The sequence below is a fragment of the Melanaphis sacchari genome, unplaced genomic scaffold, assembly GCF_002803265.2.
Source record: "Melanaphis sacchari strain LSU unplaced genomic scaffold, SCAv2.0 Contig128_pilon_pilon, whole genome shotgun sequence".
Lineage (NCBI taxonomy): Eukaryota > Metazoa > Arthropoda > Insecta > Hemiptera > Aphididae > Melanaphis > Melanaphis sacchari.
Window position 1 is genome coordinate 199,711 of NW_020270519.1, and position 25,368 is coordinate 225,078.

At 30.5% G+C, this 25,368-nt stretch overlaps 1 protein-coding gene across 1 annotated transcript; it reads left to right on the top strand.

Moving 5' to 3' along the window:
- The first annotated feature begins 1,686 nt into the window (after nucleotides 1–1,686).
- LOC112591064 (homeobox protein EMX2-like) lies at nucleotides 1,687–25,011 on the top strand. Its single transcript, XM_025334716.1, has 3 exons — nucleotides 1,687–2,721; nucleotides 13,827–13,999; nucleotides 24,427–25,011. Exons 1-3 carry the CDS (start codon nucleotides 2,064–2,066, stop codon nucleotides 24,694–24,696), a joined length of 1,101 nt encoding a protein of 366 aa, XP_025190501.1. The 5' UTR covers nucleotides 1,687–2,063; the 3' UTR covers nucleotides 24,697–25,011.
- The last annotated feature ends 357 nt before the right edge of the window (nucleotides 25,012–25,368 follow it).

Below are 25,368 nucleotides of genomic sequence, written 5' to 3' on the forward strand. Positions count from 1 at the left end.
TAGCTTCTAATATCTATATAGGTTAAATAAATTATACTCTTAATAATTATTAAAACTTTAAAAATAAATAAATAGGTATGCATATGCCCATGACCATACGCATATAATAATATATGTATGTGATATATTATTATTATTGATATTATTTGATAACACGATTATGGGATAGATCAACATTATAATAATATATTATACATTGTGAACGCGATTACAATAATTGTAGAGGAATAAAATACATTTATAAGTAATTCTACATATCCAAACAAATTTATCAATCCTTGGAATGCCAACCATCAAGATATTGATATTACATTTACATACACGAATTTGATTTAAAAAATCTAAATTATGTAATTATTGGTATAGGTAAATATAATTTAAGATATAATAAGAACAGCTGATGCGTATTGAAGAGAGTTATTATAGTGGAAATATTAAACAATATTAAATAGAGTACCTATAATAAAGATAGAAATATATTTATAGTACCTTAAGCGATATATACCTAAATGCATTAAGCAGGTAATTCGTGCAATTATTATTTCATCCTTCAGTATATAAAGCATAAACTACATATTTGTACCATTTAACGCATAAGCGATGATGGGTGTAGTATATACTATATTCAATACATTATATATTATATACTTATATCGTTGCAGTGCCTTGCATATATAACCAAGTACCTATATAAACCAATATACCTATATATTCATATACTTTTGAGAAAAAAATGATGATGTAGTGGAGCAAATTGTGTACCTATAATGTACTTATAAAACTTATATTTTACTTAGATACTTATAAAATAAAATGTACCGATATATATATATATATGCATAATAATTTATTTAATCCCGCACGAAGTACCTATACCTATCTATGTTGTGCCGCCGCTGCGTGCATCAGAGTCCGTACTTTATAAGTTATATGCTTACTTTTACTTAAATACAGCTATATAACAACAGTCGTGTGACATTATACACAAGTAGGTACCACGTACGACGTACCTATATCTATATATACTTATAACTATATACACTAACCTATGTCACAATATAATATAATATACTTTATAAAAAATTACAGCCCGACGTTTTTCATCTATATATCCGCGTCATTTGCGGACGCACGCGAGGGGAAGGCGCATAATGTACACCCATACCGAATTATATAGTACCTATCATACATGGAGAGGGTTAGCGTACGCGACGCAGAGGAGTGAAGTGGCGACAGCACAAGTACGGTGGTGAGCACGCATATTATATATTATATTTGTAAAGATAGGTAAATGTGTATATACCTACATATATATATATATATATATATATTATACGGGTAAGTTAACGCAATAATCGAAACCAGTTTTACATATTAAACCATAGTGCAGTGTATGGTATACAGTTAACACCTTAAATACACATGTTTGTTATGGCGTTAACGACGGCGACGGTCTAAAAGTAAACACGGCGCGCGCCGGCGGGCCGCAAGCGGCCGGCCAATGGGCCGTCTCGTTTCCCGGGCCGGTCTCGCCGCCCAACCGCGATCGCCGTCGGTCACGCCCACCGAGCGCGCCGCTCTTCCCTCTCCACCGGTCCCGCTCGCCCGTCCCGTCCACCTTCGCCTACCACCGCCGCAACGGTCGCCGCCGCCGCCGCGTCGACCGCGCACAGGCCTGGACCACCGCCGACAGCAGTCTATCGTCGTCGTCCGTCCGTTACATGCGCCCGTACCGTCGTCTACAGTCGTCGTTTCTGCAGATCGTTGTTTTATAACCCGTCTGTACTGTTATTGTCGCATTTCATTCGCCGCGCTTAGTACTGCAGCCGTGTGCGTCCGAAGTGCAGTGCGCGTATACCTACAAGACGACCCGCTCGAATGCAGCGGACAACAGCCGCTTTTGGTACGTCGTTGGCGCGCGAGTGATCGTATTTCCGCGTCTTACGATTTTTCCATTTAAATGACAGTTTCGTTTGTTAAGCACACCAATCATACGTCGCAGTTCGTATAAACATACCTGTCAAACATATTAAATACGAACGACTGTTTCCGCGTCGATTAAAATGATACAAGTGGCCGCGACGCCGATGATCGTCAAACCGAAAATCGGATTCTCCATCGAGTCCATAGTGGGCGCGGGTTCCCGGTCGCCGGCCAGGAGCGAAGGTTCGTCGGTAGCGCACGACGAGAGCGAGGCGTGCAGTTCGGCCGCCGGTTCGCCGCTGAACCCGGGAAGCGTATCGCCGCCGCCGCCGTCGTCGCATCACCACCATCACCATCACCAGCAGCAGCATCAGCAACACCAACATCAACAGTCCCATCACGTGCACCAACACCAGCAGCAGCAACAGCAACACGAACAGCAGCAGACTTCCGCGGCAAGCGGCACCGGCGGCACGACCGTGTTCAAGCCGTCCGCGCTGCCAGCTGCCGCCGGTTACGGATCATCGTCCGTGGCCGCCGCAGCAGCCGCCGCCGCAGCCGCCGGACACTTGGCCAAAGGGTTGCAGTACGTGCACGAACCTTTGACGCCGCCGCCCGCCCACCCCCATCCTCATCATCCGTTCGCGTTTGCCGCAGCCGCAGCCGCCGCCGCAGCGGCGCACCACTTTCAGCCGAATCCGCACCACCCGCAACACCAGCCTACCCGGGACACGTATCCCCTGTACCCGTGGCTGTTGTCCCGGCACGGAAGGATATTTCCGCACAGGTTTCCCGGCGGTAAGTGCAGTTTATATTATATACCTATATATATATTTCATAAATATTATAAATTATTGTTCAAAACTTGTGTAATGTAGTGCGTAAAAATTACGAACTTTTCAATGCCTAATCAAAAATCTAAACCTTTGATTCTTTTATCACATGATGTTCGAAAAACACTGTTAGATAGGCATATTTGTAAAATATATAGGTAGGTGTATTTAAGTATTATTATCACGTTATATAATTATTATTTAAATATAACTTTATATATATGCTTAGGTATTAATAAATAATGGGCTGTAATACTGCTATATAGCATAAATAATCTATTTTTTATATCACACCAATTTTATAATCTCTACATGCGTTTATTTCTATTGTAAGTTCGTTAAAATTACAATTATTTGGATATTTCTTAATATAAAAATAGTGTTTAACATTCAAATATATATATTTAATTTATGAAATCTCATTCTATATATGATATAGCAAGTACGTATTATTACACGTCTAAGTATCTTTACGGAATATAAAGTACATTATGCCGTTGTATTATTATATACATAGAACATATATATTATATCTCAAAATACATTATATTAATTGTATAGTTATTTCATTTTTACGAAACAAACGCATATATTTATATATATTATAAATATACATACATTGTACACCCATAGACAATTTTATTGTTATCTATATAGGTACTACAGAATACTATAATAACACGTGCGGCGTATTCACTTGTAGTAAGTCATAATTTTTTTCCCGCCTCAATCGTATATGCTCGTGTACTAAGTACGTCACGGATATTTTTGCGCCGCAATGTCCGCCTTTTTGTAGGTGAACCTTTATTATTGGATCTTTGGATTAAATAATGAGTTTTATTTAAATAAACAAAACATATTTGCGTATTTTATGTGACCACACGTCGATATTTTAGTCGTTGTATAGTATATTATAAATCATCCCTACCGCACAACTTTACCAATACTGAACGTTTATAATTTTATATCTATTCGTATTCGAATAATATTCGTGAAGAAAAAAAAAAGGTAAGGGTACTGTTATATTTATTTGTTTTTTTCCTCCTAAATTCCAGTGTATTGATGTTATGGTGAAAAAATGACCAAGTTGCGCAATATAATATAATAGGTAGGTAGATTCCTATTATATGCACAAAACAATTCAACATGTGCTATTTCTATAAACAAATATAATACCTCGTATAATACTATGGTTCTATATGGGAGATTATTATTTTACAAATCGAATTTCTGGTAAATTTCGCTTTGACAAGATATAAAACCCCATTCGTTTAAATATTATTTTATAGTTAATGTGAATAGGGTTTTGAAACCCCCTGGAGTGTACGCGTACAGCACGGCCGGTCGAAATTCTGCATAGGTTGTACGGTTATATTCGATGAATAATATGAATTCTATAATAACCGAAATAATAACAAATATCGGTACTACCTAAATATACTTTTATTGATTATGTATAGAGAACTATTTAAGACGACGGGAGGCGCTGGTTTTGGGCGTACAGATTAATGCTAATAGCGCACATGTATATGTATAAATATACGCTTCGGCAGCAGGCGGGATGTAAGGAAACCATGACCCAATAAAAATTTGTCCTACAATAAGTTATAAACATAATATGTTGTGTAGTAGCGCCTACACTCATAACAATATGATAGTATGATACTCTTGTAGTAGGTAAATAAACGATTCTTGGCCGTACAGTGTAATATGTGCGCGTATTGAAAAAAAGGTGTTCCGGGGTGTACCTACGTTATATTATTATTATTGAATGTTATGATGCAACGCGCACACGCGGATCATTATTATTGTATTATTATAATGCTTTTCGGATCCCGTTTGAGAAAAAAAAATTTGGTCACCATAAAACTTTTGTCCTAACATTCGTATATCACAGTGGGTGTCCTGTATACCCAAATAAATGTATATATATTTTATTTTTGACTCTTCCTGCAGCGCCTTTTGTATATTACTAAGGTAGTATTGTATAACATTTTTTTTAGACATCGCATTTGCGCAATATATTATGAGAGTCCCGTTATAGGTCTTCCTCGTGACGTATGCGATTTAACACTTAATAATAATGTATACATGTCTACGTAGTAGAATACGTGCTAACGGTTAAAAATAATGTTGAATTTATAAATTCCTAAAAAGCAATAACAAATACTTGAACAATTTTCAGTATAACTACAACTCCTATTGATATATGTATAAGATTATAAGAACACTGAATGTATAAATAATATAATAATATGTATAATATACTAATACTGATTATGTGTATACGCTGTATATCATTTTAACTCCTGTTTGACGTTTATCCGCACAAGACTATTGAGCGTATCTATCTTTAATGCCTATTATAGTATCTGAGAATCATACTATATTACTGTAGAATGTATAATATAATATATAGGCGTACAATGTAGATGTATGTAGGTGCCTAATAATGTCCGCAATATGTATATAAAAGCTATACATAATATAGCGTGTTCGGTCGTCATTAACCGCATTGGCACAGGTTATATTATATATTATGTCTTAACGCAAATATTATCATTACAGAGGCCAACACTATTCGCATTTATATATTATATACTATACGATGTCCGTAACATAATAATATAACGCACATGTAATTCATGTAGCAGCGGTTCCCAAACTGAGCTGTGGCTCCCTTGAAAGGCACAAGCACTTAATAGGGGAGGCGCGATATAAACATTGATATTGTACATAGGCATTCATTACTAGTACTAATTTAGTACTATACACTAATAAAACATTTTGTTTCATTTATTCAAGGAAGACGTGATTGAATTTTTTTATTTTTGGAGATGCGTAAATCAAACAATTTTGAGAACTGCTAGCATATAGTATAGGTGTATATGTTTATAGGTATTAATGATCTAAGTAAGAACGAGATTTGTTACACCACATAATTTTTGTATATGTGTTTGAAATTTATAAGTTATAAGATATTATTATTGCTGAATTTGATGGTACAGATTTAAAGAGGATTTGTTGTTTCACATGCTAGTAGGATTATTTTTCTCGTTTATACAATATAGTGTATCAATACAGTCTCCCGTATATTATTATATAGTTGCATATAAGTACAAACCAAACAACTACAAAAAACATGGTTGTTTATAAACAATTGTGTGTAGTGTGTAGTAAACAAATCGTGTTTCCGTTTTTTGTGTGTGTGCATACAACACGGCGTGTATATGCTTAATGTACATATATATAGGTACTTAACTCACTACCGTGTATATATAGTCACGACACACCCTGTCTGTGGTTGGTTATTGTATATAGTCACTTAAATATGTATAATAATAATATATATTACAGACACAAACACATAAATAATATGTATTTTAGATACTCAAAAATAAATTACAGCAGCGACAATAATATTGTAATAATCGCGTACATATAATTAATGTCCAATAATAATAACTGTATATAATTATAATATATATAATAACGCGTTGTTAAGTTAACATAATGATGCAGTGAGCACTGCTCATAAAGTTGTCGTTCGTTGGTGTTTAATACGCTATATAGTGTTTTATACACACACACACACACACACACACACACACACACACACACACACACATATGTATGTATATTACAATATACCGAAAGAACATTGTTATAATGTAATTTGTTCTTCTTCAACCCATTCTTGGGAATGGGTTGTTTGAACGAGAGACCGAATGCTGTATAATATATTCTAGAGAACGCTCGTACGGTTGTGGTGTGTATACTAATGTACCTATAAGACAATTTCCCCTGCCCCTTACAAGTAATATTATAAAAATAAAATAATTATAAGTATACCTTCTTACACAATGTCTAAAACGAATATTATTTTAAACTAAAACGTAATATGTTTAAAGATAACAAAAAAATAATATGATATCAAACCAAAGACTTTTTGTAAATTATTCCTAGTATTTTTGTGTAGGAAATCTGTACATAGGATTTTATTTTTATTGATTATTAATTATTTAAATTTTATTTACAAAATCTTTTAGTCATTCTATTATCCTTCTTTATAGTTATATTTTGACTTCTTGGCGTTTTAAAAAGTACTTATTATTTATTATTATTATTATTAATAGAGTACCTATACTCTTTGTTGTGTTTAAGAAACCACGATCATTCGATCATAAAATGTACATGAAAATAAATATATTTGTAGAATTGTTTGGAAATTTGTTCTTTTATTTTGTTAAACTGTAGCACACCAAATAAGAAATTATAAAAAAAATATTAATAATTTAATCTGTTTCACCGATAATTATTGCTAATTCAGAAATTGTCCATTTACCGTGTACAATAGAGAACAAGAACTATACTTTATTATCTATGAGAGACACGTTATAACTATACACTTAGCGAGGTTTTTAATATGTATACTTATAAGTTCTAATAAACGTCCATTTCAAAACGCGTTGATTATACACTATACTTATACCTTATACCTAATGTTATTTATCCAAAATTTTTGCAGCGTTGGGTATTTCTTTCGTCATCCCAATATTTTCTTCACGCGCAATGACTGTTTCTAATAGTCCGTGTACCTATATGAAGAGAACCTGTACCTACTTATACATCTATATGATTAGTATTGTACGTACACCTATATAATAATATATTATTATTATTATTATACTTGCCTACAGTTTTCCTTGGGATACAATGACTTCGATTAAATAAAAAAAAAAAAAACATATCCTATGAAGTAACCGATAACAAGCCACTGTGTGTTGCATATATTGTTATATATATAGATTATAGGTACATTATATATTATAATAAGTATGCGCATTAAGGTTCAAATTACTAATTACTGCACGGATGTTGTTGTGATTGTTATAATACGTGTACTCTGTATATACGATAGCATATATAACTATATAAGAGTAGTTAAACGAGCCACTGTCGCCCGCGGATCGGTTAAAAAAATCATAATTTTTCATAGCCCGCATCGTATGCTAGTAAATATACTAACTCATTTACCGATGATAAGTTGATTTGTATAATATTTTGTAGTAGGTATTATACATTACATGTGTACTTAGGTACTTATTAGTTATTTAGTCAATTTTCTTTGAAAATAATTTGAATGTCTAATATTAATACGAATACAAATAATAAATAATAAATAATAATAATATTAATATATGTATTAAGTCGTCATTTGTATTATATATACATATCAAACATATTTTATGCTTTACTTCATGTAGATTTTTGTTATTATAATATTTTACGTCAAACAATAATATAACATTCATGTGAATCCGATAAATTATTACAATTTTTATGTTATCATATTAAAAAAAAAAACATATATTACTTTCTACCGTTCAAATTACGCGTTTAACCATGATATTCGTACACAAATGTCTAAATGATGAATATTGTAATATAATATTATTTATAGATAAAAGTTAATACTTCGCAAATTTTGTATCTATTTAGGTTTACCCATATTTTTTGGTAGATTATTTTCAATTTTCTGGTAGTATAAATGTACATTATATGTATAAATATATATTGCCGCTGCGAACAACATTAATAAATTCGCAAGATTACTGACGACAATATACATTGAATCGATTGTAAAATACAATTTGTATTTTTATATTTTACACTTGTTTAGATATTTAATTTGCGTCAACAGAATATGTGTCATTTATTATATGCCTTCAGTATAGTTCAGTATTCTTTGATCACTGTTTTAGTTTTATATCAGGTCATAGGCAGATACAGCTCGAGATAACGGGTGGGGGAGGAATATTAAAAATAATTTATATACGTGTAAGTTTTACTATAAAATAAAAAAGGCAAAAAAAAAACCTCTAACTCCATCACTGTATCTATAATACATTTATATATATATATATATATATATATATATATATTATTTGTTATTGTAACTTGACTTGATTTTATCATATTTATTGTTGTATGGTTTATTTTCAATTTTTTTTTTTTATCGAATAAATTAACAACTATTATAATGTTACATATTTGTAGTAGCTATAGTCGGACTATTAGAGTACGGCTGTATAATGTACACATACATAAATAGGAGCGCGTTTAAAACCATGTTGACGAAAATAATTTGCCGGCAGCTGAAAATCTATGAAGTATTATTATTATATTAGGAAAAACACCGTATTTATTATCTATGTTGATCATATTATGTACGATATTATAATGTATAAAAACATGAAAATATAAAATAACGTGGTTTTGTGAATTTCTTGCGTGGGTTTTCAGCGTATTATAGGATTTGTCTTGCCCACCGAATTTGACGCGTTTCCGACCGGTTGAGCTACTGAATTATATAGGTACACATACGATTGCGCCCTAGGGGTGGTGTTTAACAAGTTTTATTTTACAAATTATATAATAGGTCAGCTTTTCGAATCTCGTGTAGCACCGCTTTTATATATATAAAATATAATATTGAATAATGAATATAGCTATATACCTATTATTATATGTTTTAATACCTATAATACCTAATGTGTACACGTTATCGGGCCCGAGGGGACAGTGTGCAGGGCGGTGGAGGTGAAATGTGTATATATTATCGGAGAGGAAAAGTAAAAAAAAAAAAATAAATAAATAAAAAATTAACGTCGCGCCGCCCGCGGTTATTAATTGCGCCGTCTCGTGGTTGTTTCGGGTCGGCCGTGCGGGCGTGACGGTTAATTAACAGCGATAAATTAGTAGTGGAACAAAAATGAAAAACAAAATGTAAATTGCCATTGTCAAAACAATATAATAAAACGTAAATACGTATTAAGTGTATTCGTGTATATATACATGTATATACATTTATAATACGATATACCTACATGTTTATATACCTTTATGCGAGCGTATACTATATTATGTATATATATATATATATATATATGTGTGTGTGTAATCCATACCTGAGGCCTAGGTAGGTTTATGCATACGTCGGTCAACAGATGGCGTTCGTTGTCGATAAAATGTTTATAGGGATAGTATGTGAAATTATTCCCCATATTATTATGTGTATATGTAACTATATAATTATCTCCGCGATCTTATCCGCTTGCTGTACACACGCGATGACATGTCCAGCTGTCTTATCAACCCGACGAAATATCGTTATCAAGCGCCTTTAATTATTAATTACTGCTCGGACGTCGTACCTATATATATACATATATTATTTATATCATTTATTATGTAGATATTTATGAGTACACTTATATATATTTATACTTCTACATACAGCACCACTACAGACCACATCCAAAATCCAAATGCGCGTGTCATTACGTTATTGTATTATAATTTATTACAATAATTATAATGATGATGAGGGTATATATATGTATACCTACCGCGGGTACTACCCCATAAGGGTAACCAAAATAGACTTTCTATCATATACACCAATCGTACCAACTATTCAGTATAGTTATTATCGAATAAAACTTGAAATCATAAATTAATTTGTCATTACGAAATTTTCTTGTAAATTGTTGACTTTTTATTTCAATTTTTTTTTTGCTTTAGTTCAATATTATTAAATAAAAGTCGTAGTAAGTATTTGAAAATTAAAAATAAACTTACGTTGGATTGTAGTGGAATATTAAAAATTTGAAATTCGTTTGCAAGTGAACTTCGCGATTAATTTTTTTATATTTTCAGGAGTTTCATTCGATTACTAATAACAATACACGCGTATGATAGTCTATACGATTAACATAATCTAGATAGATCTATCAGCGAGGACTTCCGTTTTTCTCTTTTATTTCGATATATATTTATAAACATATTGTAAAAATTAAAGTGGTTGATCATATATTCTCGTATGTTTCGATTGTTGTTTATGTATCATTAGGTATATTCAACATGGGTATGTGTAATCTTAGTGTATCTGTGCATTGCGCGCGCGTTCGCGTAGGAAGATAGGTGGTCTCGCCGTCATCCTGAGAGGCGGTGCCAATTAATTTCAAACAATAGAGGTGGATACAAAATATAATAATAATGATAAGCTTCCCAAAAACGTTTTTGTTTTGTTTTTATCCTTTTTACATAATATATGGATAGTTTTTTATTAGTCCCGGACCAGATTATATTACAAAAATAATAATAGTAATAATAATAATAATAATAATAATCATTTTTATACTGCATACTATACTATACTATACCGCGATCTAATATGTTTCTCGTTACAATACAGCAAAAACCGGCAATTAACGTTTAAATTACCGGACGCGTTTGTCTAAAATGAGAATAATATAATAATTATGATAATAATCGTCCGAACGAGACCAGTCGCGCGCACGCGTGTTAGCAGGTATACGTTTCGGTCGTGTAATTTTCCGAGGTGGAGTATATAATAGTTTTGAATACGGGATTTGAAGATTGTGGCGTGAGGGGTAGGAGACATGCGTACGGTTTGTAAAACGTCATGTAATTTTTCGGTTAAAAACAAATTGTTTCCGGTAATTATAATATTTATTGCGTGCGACTTACACACACTATCACGATAAAATTATGTGTGAAAATCGTTGTAAAATAAAAATTTAAAATCAACATACGTTGAAATATTACCACCGCCTACTATATTATAATATCATTGTATTCAACATCAAATAATTATAATATACTTCAATTATTTTCCGTACACTGCACGCACATTGTATAACAATATAAGTTATAAACGTATAATATGTGTGTCAAAATGTAAAGCATTATGTATAATATGGTTATAAAATGCACTGCCTGCACAATGATGAATATTGTAATACGAGTTAAACGGTCAATCAGTATTAACTAATGCCTACGGGTTTATCATATGGTTTAAATTACTAACTGTTATCTTTAAGTATATATAGGTGTGCATGGTATATAGTATATATTGTACTATATAACTATGTAACTACACAATATAATACGTATTATTACTATAATTTTGAGTTATTTTTATTGTTGTGCGCGCAGCGTGGTAGGTACCTATTAGGTACGTTGAATGAACGATAAAATAATAGTATGTATTAAATATTAATACACAATAATATGGATTAGAATAATAAGTGACTTTTATTTAAAATAACGCGGTTGCTGTTAAACGAACGACATGAATAATATTATATTAATACCATTGAATATATCATTTTTATATTGAATTTCCGCATTTCGTCCTTTTCAACACACATATTATGCGTATAACCGTATAACGATGCATATAAAAATATTATATGCATCGTTTCATGCAAAAGCGGTGCAATAGTATACTATATAATATATAGTATATATTATACCTATACGTTCATGTGTTTTAAAAATTCATATATTATTTTATTCGTTACTCAGTCGTCATTATTATGGCTTGCTAAACGATCGGTTATCGTTGGATGGTATTTATTTATTTCTAACAATTATTTTTACTTAAATGATAAACATGTTTTTTTTAAACATCTTTTTTCTGCTGCTACAGCACTCCAGGCCACATATAGGTACCTCTTGAAGGATACGTTCGATCAAGACTTGAGTTTAAACGATTACATTATATTCATAAATCGTAACTCATACGAAATGATTAATCAAACAGTTATTATTTATTAATTATATAATTATTATACTATATTAAATACGTACTCGGGAATTTGTCTTTTCTACACACATACACACACGCGCGCGCGTGACATATAATAATTATTATACATTTATACACTTATGTTCAGTGTATGTGAATATGATTTTGTATAAGAATTGTTATAGTAATATATGCAATATGTTGTGAGTATACGTTAGCTGAGTAGTCTGTGTGCGATAACCCGACCTGCGATGGTGTTCTCGATAATTCTTATGGAAATCAAACGAATGCGATGTGATAAAATGTTAGTAATGACAGCGACATTGCGACCATCGAGTAAACCACATAAGATAATATGGTATATTATTTAGATTCTATATTATGTTCTCGGTTGCCGAATTACGGTCAGCTCAAATTTTATTGCGATGACCTTTATAAGTTTGACCAATTTTAATGTGTATCTGATAAATAATGTTTAGTATAAAATAATTTTATATAAGCGATCGATTTGAATGTGAAAATATATCTTTGTTTAGTAATTGATGAATGATTATAATGTCTAACTGTGTTCTCTTCAAATAATAACATATTTACGTCTAAGCATCATTTTAAATTCTTTCGTACAGTCGTATACGTCATATAATTACCTGTTGGCTGCTGCACACTATAATATACTTTATGTTATGTACGTTTAAGATAGGTAGTAAGTACCTACCTAATTTTCGTCTGGGAGTAGTCGCACACAGGATGGAACGAAAAACAATTTAATAGAAAAACGGCGGGGCGACGATTGGAATAAAGTATATAATATATTACAGCGAGACAATATTATTGAAGTCTCGCCTACACCGACTAATATATTATGTTTAATTTATATAACAAACTCTGCATTGTCCAATTGTATATTCTAATGAAGCTGTTAACACACACGCACACACACGAGCGCGCACATACGTATTCATGTTCACATTTATAATATATATATATATTATATTTGTATGTGGTGGGTGGAGGGGAGATATCATATTGGATTCGTAGGCCCTTGTCTTGTTATAATAATATATTCCAAACGAGTTTCGAAAATAAATTTATTTGACACCGCCGTTGAATATTTTATCACTGTTGGCTTTCAAATTAGAGTGGGTACAATGTTATCAGGCGCAAAGATTTTCGGTATAGACCCCATGCCGGGTCGTCTTCGTGACACAATCCTTATACGCTCCTGACATCCGATTATCTTAACAACCATTAATAACAATTTTATGCAACCGTGTTTTGTTGGTTGTCGGAAAATGGTGTTATAAAAGCAAAGCGTAATAATATCCAACAAACAAACAACACTGCCACATAATATAATATTATTATTACTATGATAAACGCGTTCAGCTGCTAACTGATTCAGTTAGTTATTTCTACAAATATTAAATTAAACATTTTTTTACTTATAACAGGTCCAGACATACCAGGATTTTTATTACAACCCTTCAGAAAACCCAAAAGAATAAGGACCGCTTTTAGCCCCAGTCAACTGCTTAAATTGGAACACGCTTTTGAGAAAAACCATTACGTCGTTGGTGCCGAAAGAAAACAGTTGGCTCAATCGTTAAGTTTAACCGAAACACAGGTGAGTGTCATATGAATATAATATAATTATAATGTATAATACTATTCAATACAATATGTATATTATTACTACCTAATTAATAGGTACCTATTTTAATTATAGATATATTTAATACCACACATTATTTTTTAAGTCGAGGTCAAGCTATCTCGTATATTTACGGATGCGCTGTTTACATTATAATATAAGCACCTGTATGTTTTTATAATTATTTCAAATTATTTTTTTGTCTGACAACCGCAGACGTTTTAATTTTGTTTTCGGGAACCCGTCGTGTTGTATTTTAACGTTGTTTGTTTATATTCAAATATACACATTACAAAGTTAAAAAAAGATAATTTACTTAGATTTCTCATTGTCAATTTAATATTTATAAATTTATAATTTTAATACATAAATATTTATTACAACATAAAAATATTAACATTTTTACCTTTATCGACTAAATAGTTTTTTCTTTTCATCAATTTCAACTAGTTACATTTACAATAGTCAATGGGTATAATTTAATTAGTAATTTTAGATATTTTTTATTTATTTCATACTATATTATTATTTTTATTAATATGACGAATTATCTGCCACCGCATGCATCTATGTTATGCTATATGTAGGTATTGTGTATCCACCGCCGCAGCGTAGTCTAATCGGATTGCGTCCGTCTGCAATTACTTTATGGGTCGTTATATTATTATTTTTTGACGTTAAGCATGTACAATGCGGGAGTATGTTTTGATACCTTGACGTCGGTGATCATTGTCTGTTGTCAACACTGCAATAATGCGAATATAATATTTTTCATGTTATAAAGCAGAATGCGCAATAAAAAAAAAAAATAATAAATACATATTAAAAAAAAACACATCGTCTAGAAGTTTAGGCATTAAAACATCTACGGGTGTACGTACATATTACACACATCACACGCACACTTATTATATTAATATAATATAATATAATAGCATTATACCAGTAACGTCGTTTTACTGTTAACCTTTTGAAAGGATTATAAATATATGGACGGATATTATATATATTATTATGGGAGTCAGATTAAACGGGTACTCGCTAATCGCACGGAGGGATGAAAAGAAATCATAATGGCTGCCATGCCGCTTCCACTCTCGTCACTTGTTGTTTGACAAGAGGGTGTTAAACAGTGTTGTTAAATAACGGTTTAGATAAAATTGTTCTCGAAACGAAAATGCGTTTTTAATCATTTTTGCTGGCTATGTAGTAAATCTTGTTACGTCTATACGGACCCATAATACATATAATAATAATAAATATATATTATATATAATTACATCGTGTTATTATGGTCAATCATCTGTAATTAAATCGTTTATGATTTTTTTTTTTTTTTTTTTATCACTGTATACAACTATACTAATTGGTTACAAAACGTTCTCGAGAATTTTTTCATTATAATATAATATGTCATCATAAAAAAGTGGACTATAAAATTTAAAATGAATGTTGCCTAATTAAATGTTTACTTATATATATATATATATATATACATATACGATCATCGTGCTCTTAGTGTATACCTTACTAATCTCACGTGTTTATCGCAATCTTCCTGTAAATTTATGTGTTACAGTGTTGATGTATTATATTATAGTTATTGACAAAATACGCAGTAATTATCGGATGCCAGAGACGCGTTCTGAAATAATAAAAAAAGAAACACGACGAAATTATTAATTATAAATTTGATTATCCGAAATTGAGGTCAGACCTTTGGCTCGTTGCGATGATGATTACATTCATATTATGTACGATGTTTAAAGGGAATATTATATAGTATATGCCCATCAACCAATTTTTTTAATTCAACTATATTTTTAGTTATTATTTATATATATATTACATATTATGTAGATTTATATATTTTTTTGAATATATATTATGGTAATAACCCCGTACACGCATCCATTACAAACAAAAAAAGGTGATCGGACAAAAAAAAAAATAATACAACTCCCTAACCTACATATAAGACTATAACCATCACCCCTTTTGCGTAATCCAATTGGATTGTCTTATACAGTTATACATAATACTATCGCGTATAAAATAACACTCGTGTAAATTAGTTGTTATTCTTTTCGGACCACGAAGGGACGCGTACCTACTTATGCATATATATATATATATATACGTGCATGCGTAACGAGGGGGATAAATTTCGAGTGCCCTTCTGGGACCGTTTCGACCAATGACGGAGGCGGGTACCATATACATTCACCCTAAAACGGTAGTCAACTCGCGAGGGCAAATTATAATAAGAGGCGTCGTTAAATTTTTTTTACGCACCCAACAGCCCCAAACGGCGTTTTATTAACACGAAACGATTTATCTCGCTCACTCCCAATCCCAAAGGACGCACCGCGGCCACGACCGTATAAAATATTATATTGTGTGTCAATTTGTGTTGCTTTTTACATGTAATATTTTTATATATATTTGTATTATAGACGTATATAATAGGTAAATAAATAATAATGCATCACGAAATGCGTATAATAATATATATTTATAGTCCAATGATATTTAACGATAGGATTTATCTAGGTAACACACACTATATATATACAAATTTATAGCTGACAGAAACGATAAAATATAAAATCAAACAATTATAATTATTGTATAGACTGTACTATGTACATATATGTATAGATACGGCTGTAATATAATCACACGGAATACAATATTAGTCCAAGTATATGAACATGATTTAAAACAATTGCCATGCTACACGCCGATGCAGCGGCCCTCGCTCATATATATTATGTTTTATTACTATTATAATATATAATGTTTAACAAAACCCGACCGGAATCGAATACTCCACCAGCGCATTATTTTGGCACTAATTTTTGTTGGTTCATATATCTGTGTATACTGTACATAAAATTTAAATATATATATGCTCCCATATTATTGCACTATGCGTCTGCATAATATGATACTGTGATAATAATTATTTTATGAATAGAATTTATGATTCGCGTGCACATCGACAATGCGAATTTGTGTTTTTTTTTTAAATGCGTTTTATTTTTATTACCGCTGTGCCAACGGTTTAGTAGTTATATTAAAATAATATTGTATGTATGGGTAGGAACCTTATATTGTTATAAGCTAGCAAAACTTTTGTCACTTTTTTGTATTTTATACAATGTTAATGGGGAATAGAAAAATACATGATTGTTATACGATATGTATATGATAAACCTACCTGTGTAAAGATACCCAATTTTATTAAATCATACGTCATAATTTTTCAATAATCAAATCAAACTAATAATGTATAGGTAATTTTTGAACTTGGAAATACATATAACTCAAATTTGTTCGAATAATAGAATTTTGGTAACGTTCATGTAGCGCAAGTATTGTTATGTCGAATATACCGATATTTATATTATCTTAGGCTTATAAACTTAGGCATTAATATTTTATATTTTCATTAATCGTAATACTTTGTATATTGTATATATAGGGATAAAATTGAAATATAACCTCTTTTTTTTATCGTGATCATGCTAAAATTCATGACATTAATATAAACGACAGTATATTATAGACTATATTATACAATAAATATAATACATAAATCCAGTTTCTCCGCGGTGCAATAAAACACGACCTCTTGGAAAACATTCAAATTTCTGTATCATTATATATGATGTAATCTAAATATAGACATCTGTGAGATACAATATTTTAACAGATTATTAATATAAAATATAAGTATTTATTCAAATTTTTATTTATGGAATAAAAGCATATTATTAGATTCAAAAAGATGTGGTGATTAAAGAAATTTTTTCTTAATTAAAAATATATTGTTATAATATATTATGTTTTTCTATAATTATTAATTGAATAATTTTTCGAGATCGAAATCGATATTTGAACAAATAAATTCTGTATGTTCTACTTTTTGCAAGGTGTAGTAGCGAGAATACTGTTAATTATATTAGCTATTATGAACATAGGTATTTATAGGTAAACAAATATAGTTATTGCGGTAATACGATGAGACCTGAAGAAGATTTAATTGGTTTAAAAACAATTTCAATAATTAGAATTTGAGTATGGATACATTTTTAAGAATAAAACGGGATTGAGGATATTTTACAATATATATTATATATATTATATTGTATACACACCATATATACGTGTACATAATATTATAATATTGCCGTTTTCAACGGCCATTTTGAATTCTGAAACGGTTCATCCACCACTGCACATATATGAACTGTTTTTATCGTTTTACTTGATGTCATTATAAACATTACACTGATATGCGCATTGGTACATATATGATATGAGCTAAGGGACATGTAGTTCAATCGTATATATATATATACATATTTTGTATACATGTATGTATTCGTGTTCCCGACAATAACTTAGAACATAATTCGCGTGCCGTAATAATAATATAACGACGGTAATATAGCGCGTATGTCTAACATTGTGCACGAAAAACGTTCCCCCGAGATCGGCAGCATGATGCTGTGGTATTAACGGCGCTGGGGGTTTTTAGGGTTGGTGAGGATACGATTGAAGGGCGCGGAGCGCGTCATCGGCGTTTAATGTAGTGGAAAACTGAGCTTGTTTTATATATGTCTATTAATAATAAGCGAATAAGCTACGTATAACAGTACAATATATAATATGCGCATGTATCAGACTGTATATATTATATTATGTAGGAATTACTCCTTTGAAGTAGGGCGAATATTGCAAAACCAACATGGGTCATTTGATATAAAATACTTAATGATATATCATAATGCATTGTTCTTCCGTCTTATTATTATTATCATTATCGTTGTCACCATATTCGATAATTTCGTATCCGCAAAACCTTACATTACTCATAGAGTTGATTTTTCTGTGACCTTTAAAATATTCTTATTTTTAAATAAAACTGTGTGATGGTTTAGTAAAAATCAATTTAGAATTGAAAATAACATGAAATGTACTTATTTCTTCTAATCGTAATTTTTCTATAGTTTCCAATATTACACTAATTATTACACATTTTTAAAATAAAATTAACAGATTCTATTAACACAAAAATTATAGTAGCTTACGATCTATTAGTAGATACACAATAGTTGGGTCTACAATAGATCATGACTTTTATATTTATTTAACAAATATAACAAACAATAATTTCTATGTCGATTTATGCATTATCTATAAACAATAATAAAAAATAAAAATCTTTTCTAGTAAAAACCTGGATGTGTGCATGTGTACGTTTTGGTGTGTATCGCACACATTTTATCATAATATTTATAATATTAAATAACATATAGATACTACAGAAAATCTATGGTAAACACCAATCAGAAAAACCTAATAGGAAAACGTGTCGTGGACGGTTTTTCGTCAAAAATTGATTTTCATATTATATCCCTATGTGTGTGTAAACACTGTAATATAAATAGGTACGTAATTCGTACAGTGTTCATCCGCTTCTGTGGATCAAATAACGTTCACATCTCGCGTATGCATATAACGATAAATTATTATTTATTAGAATAATAATATTAAATGAATTATATGATAAAGTTTATGTAGGTATAATTTCATTTCGATCCTTAATTAATACTATTGCTGTCGAAAAATGTAGCGTGAAAAAATTATAATTTCCAAGAATGCTTACCGCTCTTTTATTTTTTAATAATAATTTATTTGAATTTTTAAGAAAAGATCATATCTAAAAAAATCTTAATTTTTTATATCGTTTAATAGAAATAATAGTTGTGGTGATACAAACTTTTATTTATATTAATGGAAACTATTTTTTTTATTATACATTTTTAACCAGTTCTTTTTTTTAAATGTTGACGTATCAAATTTCAAATTTAAACAAGTAGTTTCTAAGTTATTAAAATAAGGACAATAATAGTGTTTAATAATGGTTTTAAATAAAATATAAAATTAATATAATTACTATTTAATTTTGTATTTATTATTTTCAAACAATTTTTACAAATTCTAAAATTATCGTAGACGTCATAAAATCTTCTAAACCATAATAGAAACATATTGACTGTTCACTATTATCTTTATAATTTATACAGTTTAATAACCTATAAACTAATTATTTGAATTTTAGTTTATACATATCAACATTTAAAAAATAATCATCTTGACATAATATTATGATAAAAAATGGTTCTCATTTAGCAAAAGAAGTTTATATCAACACAAAATACCTTCTAAATAAGATACAATTTCTAAATATTTAAAAATATGGTTCTTAAGTATGTATACTTATAATTCTAAAAATCAAAATTCAAATACATTTTTTACTTAAGGGAAAAATAAAGGTTAGCATACTTGGCGAATCCTTGCACATAATATTATATATATATATATTTAAACAAGTTTAATTCAGTGCTTTCCATGACGAGTGGTTTTACAACTATATTGTAAATCATATTATGTGAAAATTTTGTCTTGGAGCCTCGGTAGCTATGTATGATATATATTATATAATATATAATATTATATTGTGTCACGTACCAAATTTTGATGTGCTACCGGGAAATAGCTATAAATCCGGAGGAAGTAAAATAAAAAATAAATAATACCCGAGAAAACAGATATTTGATTACCACCCTTGTGTTATAACTTATGGAGGGAAAGGTTGGAGGAGGGTTGACTTTAAAACGCACTGCTGTTGTCGCGTCACAGTATTATGGTAACTGCTGTAGCAACTGTAGTTTCGGGTACTCCTTGGAAAAAGGAAATTGCCATCCTTCGTATATGCAGTATATATACTCGTATAGTCATTGTTGTGTATAAAATAGTACATATCGTCTAGCTATTTTTGTCGCGACCTAAAACGACTCGTGTTTATCATCGTCGTTGTTGCCGTCACGACGAATAATTCTCGGGATAACTTGTATCGCGGATAGAATCATGGAAGACGCAAAAGGGGTAATAAACCTTTCAAAATAAAATAAAAATAAATTCCTCCTACCACGTTTACATAGTTATTTTTTTTTTTTTTTTTTTTGATAAATATCAAACAATTCGTATTTTTCTCCTTAAAAAATAACGGAAACGAAAAGCTCAATCGATCTTTGAGAAGCTTGAACGTATTGTATTGTATATGTTTTTATAATAGTGTGCATTTATAATAAAAAAAAATCACGTTTTCGTTTAATATATTATAATATGTAGGTAATTATTATATTCTAGTTCGTTATTAAGTCGCAGCTAGTGATTGAAACATTTGGTATCTTCATACAATCAATAGTAAATACTAAGTCGTGTTGTAATTGCGAACCCCGTTTAATTTTATTACATGAACATACACCCTCACCCATTAAGACCATTATTAAGTATTATACACTACGATTTACTTCTGTGTAGTTAAAACTGGAAGATTATTCTAATTGAGAATAACAAATATTTTTATGAACGTTGTAAAATAATTTAATGAAACGTTGAAACATATTACATCGAGTATACGAGTATATAGATGGTATTATATATAATATTATATAATACATACTGTGATCGTAGAAAACAATATTCACGAGACGTATATATGCACAATAATTGCACGTTAAATAAAGTAATTATTATTAACATAGAATTTGCTTCACAAGCAATTGGCGTAGAGTTAATTATGTTAGGGATAATAAATTTAAATCTCAGTAATTGTACTGTGTATGTATACCGCGCTAGAAAAAGTTTTTTCAAGTCGAATACTATTAATTTATTAGAGAAAAACGTCTGTATGATATAATTATTACAATTAAACCAAAAAACAAATTATGGTAATTTACTGCATTTTTTTAAAATTTTATTTTTTAAATGCTGTAGTAGACAATAATATATAATTACATTTAAATAATGTTTAACCTTGAGTCGTTATTTGTTTATTTTTTTATCACCTGCATGAAATTGATTTCCGTGCGATTAATGTCCGAGTAATGTAAATATACTATATAGTAAATTTAATATTATTATCATCTATTTATACTATATATATAATATTAAAACGGTAGACTCACCCTAACTTTTACGTACATACACATATAATATACATAACTGTAGACTGCAAAGGCTGACTCCCTTTAGCGATGTGTTTCTCTTACTCACTCGTTCACTCACTATTGATGTGGGTTGTACTAAGCTACCTCTTTCCGATTATATATATATATATATAATATAATGTGTATTATGGCAGTGCAAATATTATTTTTCAATCGTTTTATAAATCGGCCATCTTTCAACGGGCGCTTTTGGACGCGAGCGGACTAGTGTATGTGCGTGTTATTTTTTGCCCTTCCGTAAATCATATGATGTGCAGTGCTCTGCAATATATGTATGTATTATATTATTTATTTTTTTATTTTCCTCGACGATATTTTACTCGGAAATGAAATCGCCCGAGATCCATTTTCCGTCACGTACTGTTTGCGCGCGTATTGCAGATTAACCGGCAATCATCTACCGAGTAAACAGCCCCCGGTCCCTTATATTTATTTCACCCCTATTTTAACCGACCCACCTACGTCAGTTTTACGAGCTTGCATATTATATCATCACGAGCGTGTATACGAATATAATAATATATTCCCTAAGTACAATATCATATATGTATATATGATAATCGTATATTGTTTGTATTACATATGTATATATGTATTATGTATTTATATACTATATATATATATATTAAATTAATATAGAGGTATTTTACGTGTGTTCCTATAAAGACCGATTTTGTTATTTCATAAATAAAAATAGCAAGACTTGTCACTGTTGTCACTCTTTTCGTTTTATTCAATTATTTTTTTTAAATCCGCTTTTATCATATTTATTTATTATATTCCACGTGTATCATTTATGGCTTAAGTTCCGGCAGTAATCATAACGATGATTTATAATATAATTATTATATATACACATAGGCGTATATAATATAAATGGATGAGATGCGAATTGAATTCCACACATATGAGTCGGGACTCAGGTCGTATGAATGTACGATACATATTATATTGGAAATGTATTATTAAAATGGCGTAAGGACAACTTTTAAGAATTGTTTTCAAATTTGAAAGAAATTTACTCTGACCTTTATTGTGTTCTGTATATTATGTGTGTACGTATACCCATATTATAATATTAAGTGCGTGAATGTGTATATAATCATATACGTCATTTTATAGAATAATATAACTCCAATATGCTTAAGTTAAATTTTATTTATATGTATGTATATATATTATATAATACCCATCGACATTTATAGTAATTTATCATAAAATATAAATATATAATGTGCATCATACAGAAAAATATACACTAACTCTCGAAAGCAACGATCAATAATTATATCCATTAATTTCCTATGAGTCTGTGTGAATTCGACTTATATACTATAATATTTACGCGATATATGAGTTAACCTAGCGAGTTTACAATTTTACGGTTATAGGTATGTATTAAATTATGTTCATGAATGTGTTTTAATCGTAACACGAGAAACGTTTAGTATAAATGCAATTGAGCATTAAAAATATTATATAATATTATTACGATGCGTGACTCGTCGTTATATGATGTACCTACATATATAAGCGTATAAAACAATAATAATTTATCATCGCGTGTTTATTGAATATACTTACTGCGGGCGTCAAAGAAAATATATTAGTAATAGCAATAAATTGTATTATAATAATAATATGTTTAAATAGTTCGAGTATATAGCATATTATACGAATATATAACTCATTATAACTGTTATAATATGTTCAGTACACGTGTAAAAGAAACCTTCCTGCAACATTGTAATTATTATAATTCCGTATGATAATCAACCGATGTGTCACATATAGTACCGTAATGTTTGTTACTAAACATATTTTTCGGCTAAAGTTATTCGTATAATTTCATAGCAATCAGTATAGGTACCTACTCTTTTTAGTCTTGATGATTTAAGCATGTCGCCATTTATTTGGATTTAAGTTAAGATGTCATTGTGAAAAAAAGATTGAAATCCACTGTTATATAGTTTAGGACGTTCAGGTATAATTAATATAGTGGGCGAAGCATCCACGGTCGTATTTATGCAAAAATATATTATTTATTGTATATTATGATTCAGATTTCTACAAAATATATTGTCATGTGCGGTTCTTTCTATTTTGTATTAAGTATTGGATATTAATATGAAGATCGATGATTTCGCAATGGAGATTGTGCAGTTAACTCATTAAAACCTCTCACATATTATTACACATAATTATAACATAAATACCCCCTAAAAAATTCCTGACCACCCGTATAGATATAACGCTGTATTAATGTCAGTACGATCATAAATTGAATAATAACCACGTCGCCTCTGTTCACAGGTCAAAGTTTGGTTTCAAAACAGGCGCACAAAGCACAAAAGGATGCAACAAGAAGAAGAAGCCAAGGTGCAGCAACAGCAGTCGGGTGGCGGCGGTGGCGGCTCGAAGAACTCCCATCACGTCAACAAGTGGAAGCAGGAGACCCAGAACAGCGGATCAGACAGCGAAATGCACCATTATGGCGAGGGTTCTCCGCAGTCGGCGCAACACAGGGACGACGGGACAATGCACTACGATGGATACAGTTCCGAAGCGGACAGCGATGTCTGAATGATGCGTGAGTCAGTGCAGATGGTATATAGATACCAACGGCGTGGTATCGTCGTTGGACCACGCGGTATCTCAGTCGGCGGAGCGTCAGATGACCGCTTCGATTACCATCTGCAGTGAGGCCCGTTTATCTTCTTGTATATATATATATTATTATATTATGTACATACACAAGTGTATTATAATTGTGTTCAATTATTATTTTCCATCTCGTACGCACAAAAATGGAAACTGTCCATTTTTCTAGTCATTTTGTGTGCGTTGTTGTTTTTAAATCCTCATTTTTATATACCATATAAATAAATAATATAATATATATTAAATGAAACGTTGTAAATAGTTGAAGGTTTATACAATATGTATATAATGTCTGTGTGTAAATAACATATATTTGTAGTGAGTATATTATATATTATATAAATACAAATAACTCGCAAATTTTTTAATTATTATTATTGTATAATGTATAAAAGACTAATAAAATGATATATTCATTTGTAGGTTAATTAGAATAAATATTATATATTATTATATAACATGTATTATTATTATTATAACTATTATTGTCGTATCGATAAAACATAAAAGATTAATGTAAAAGTCTCATGTACAAAAAAAAAAAATATTGGCTGTTTACGTTCGTCTCCTTTTTCTGCTGTGCATAAAAGACGG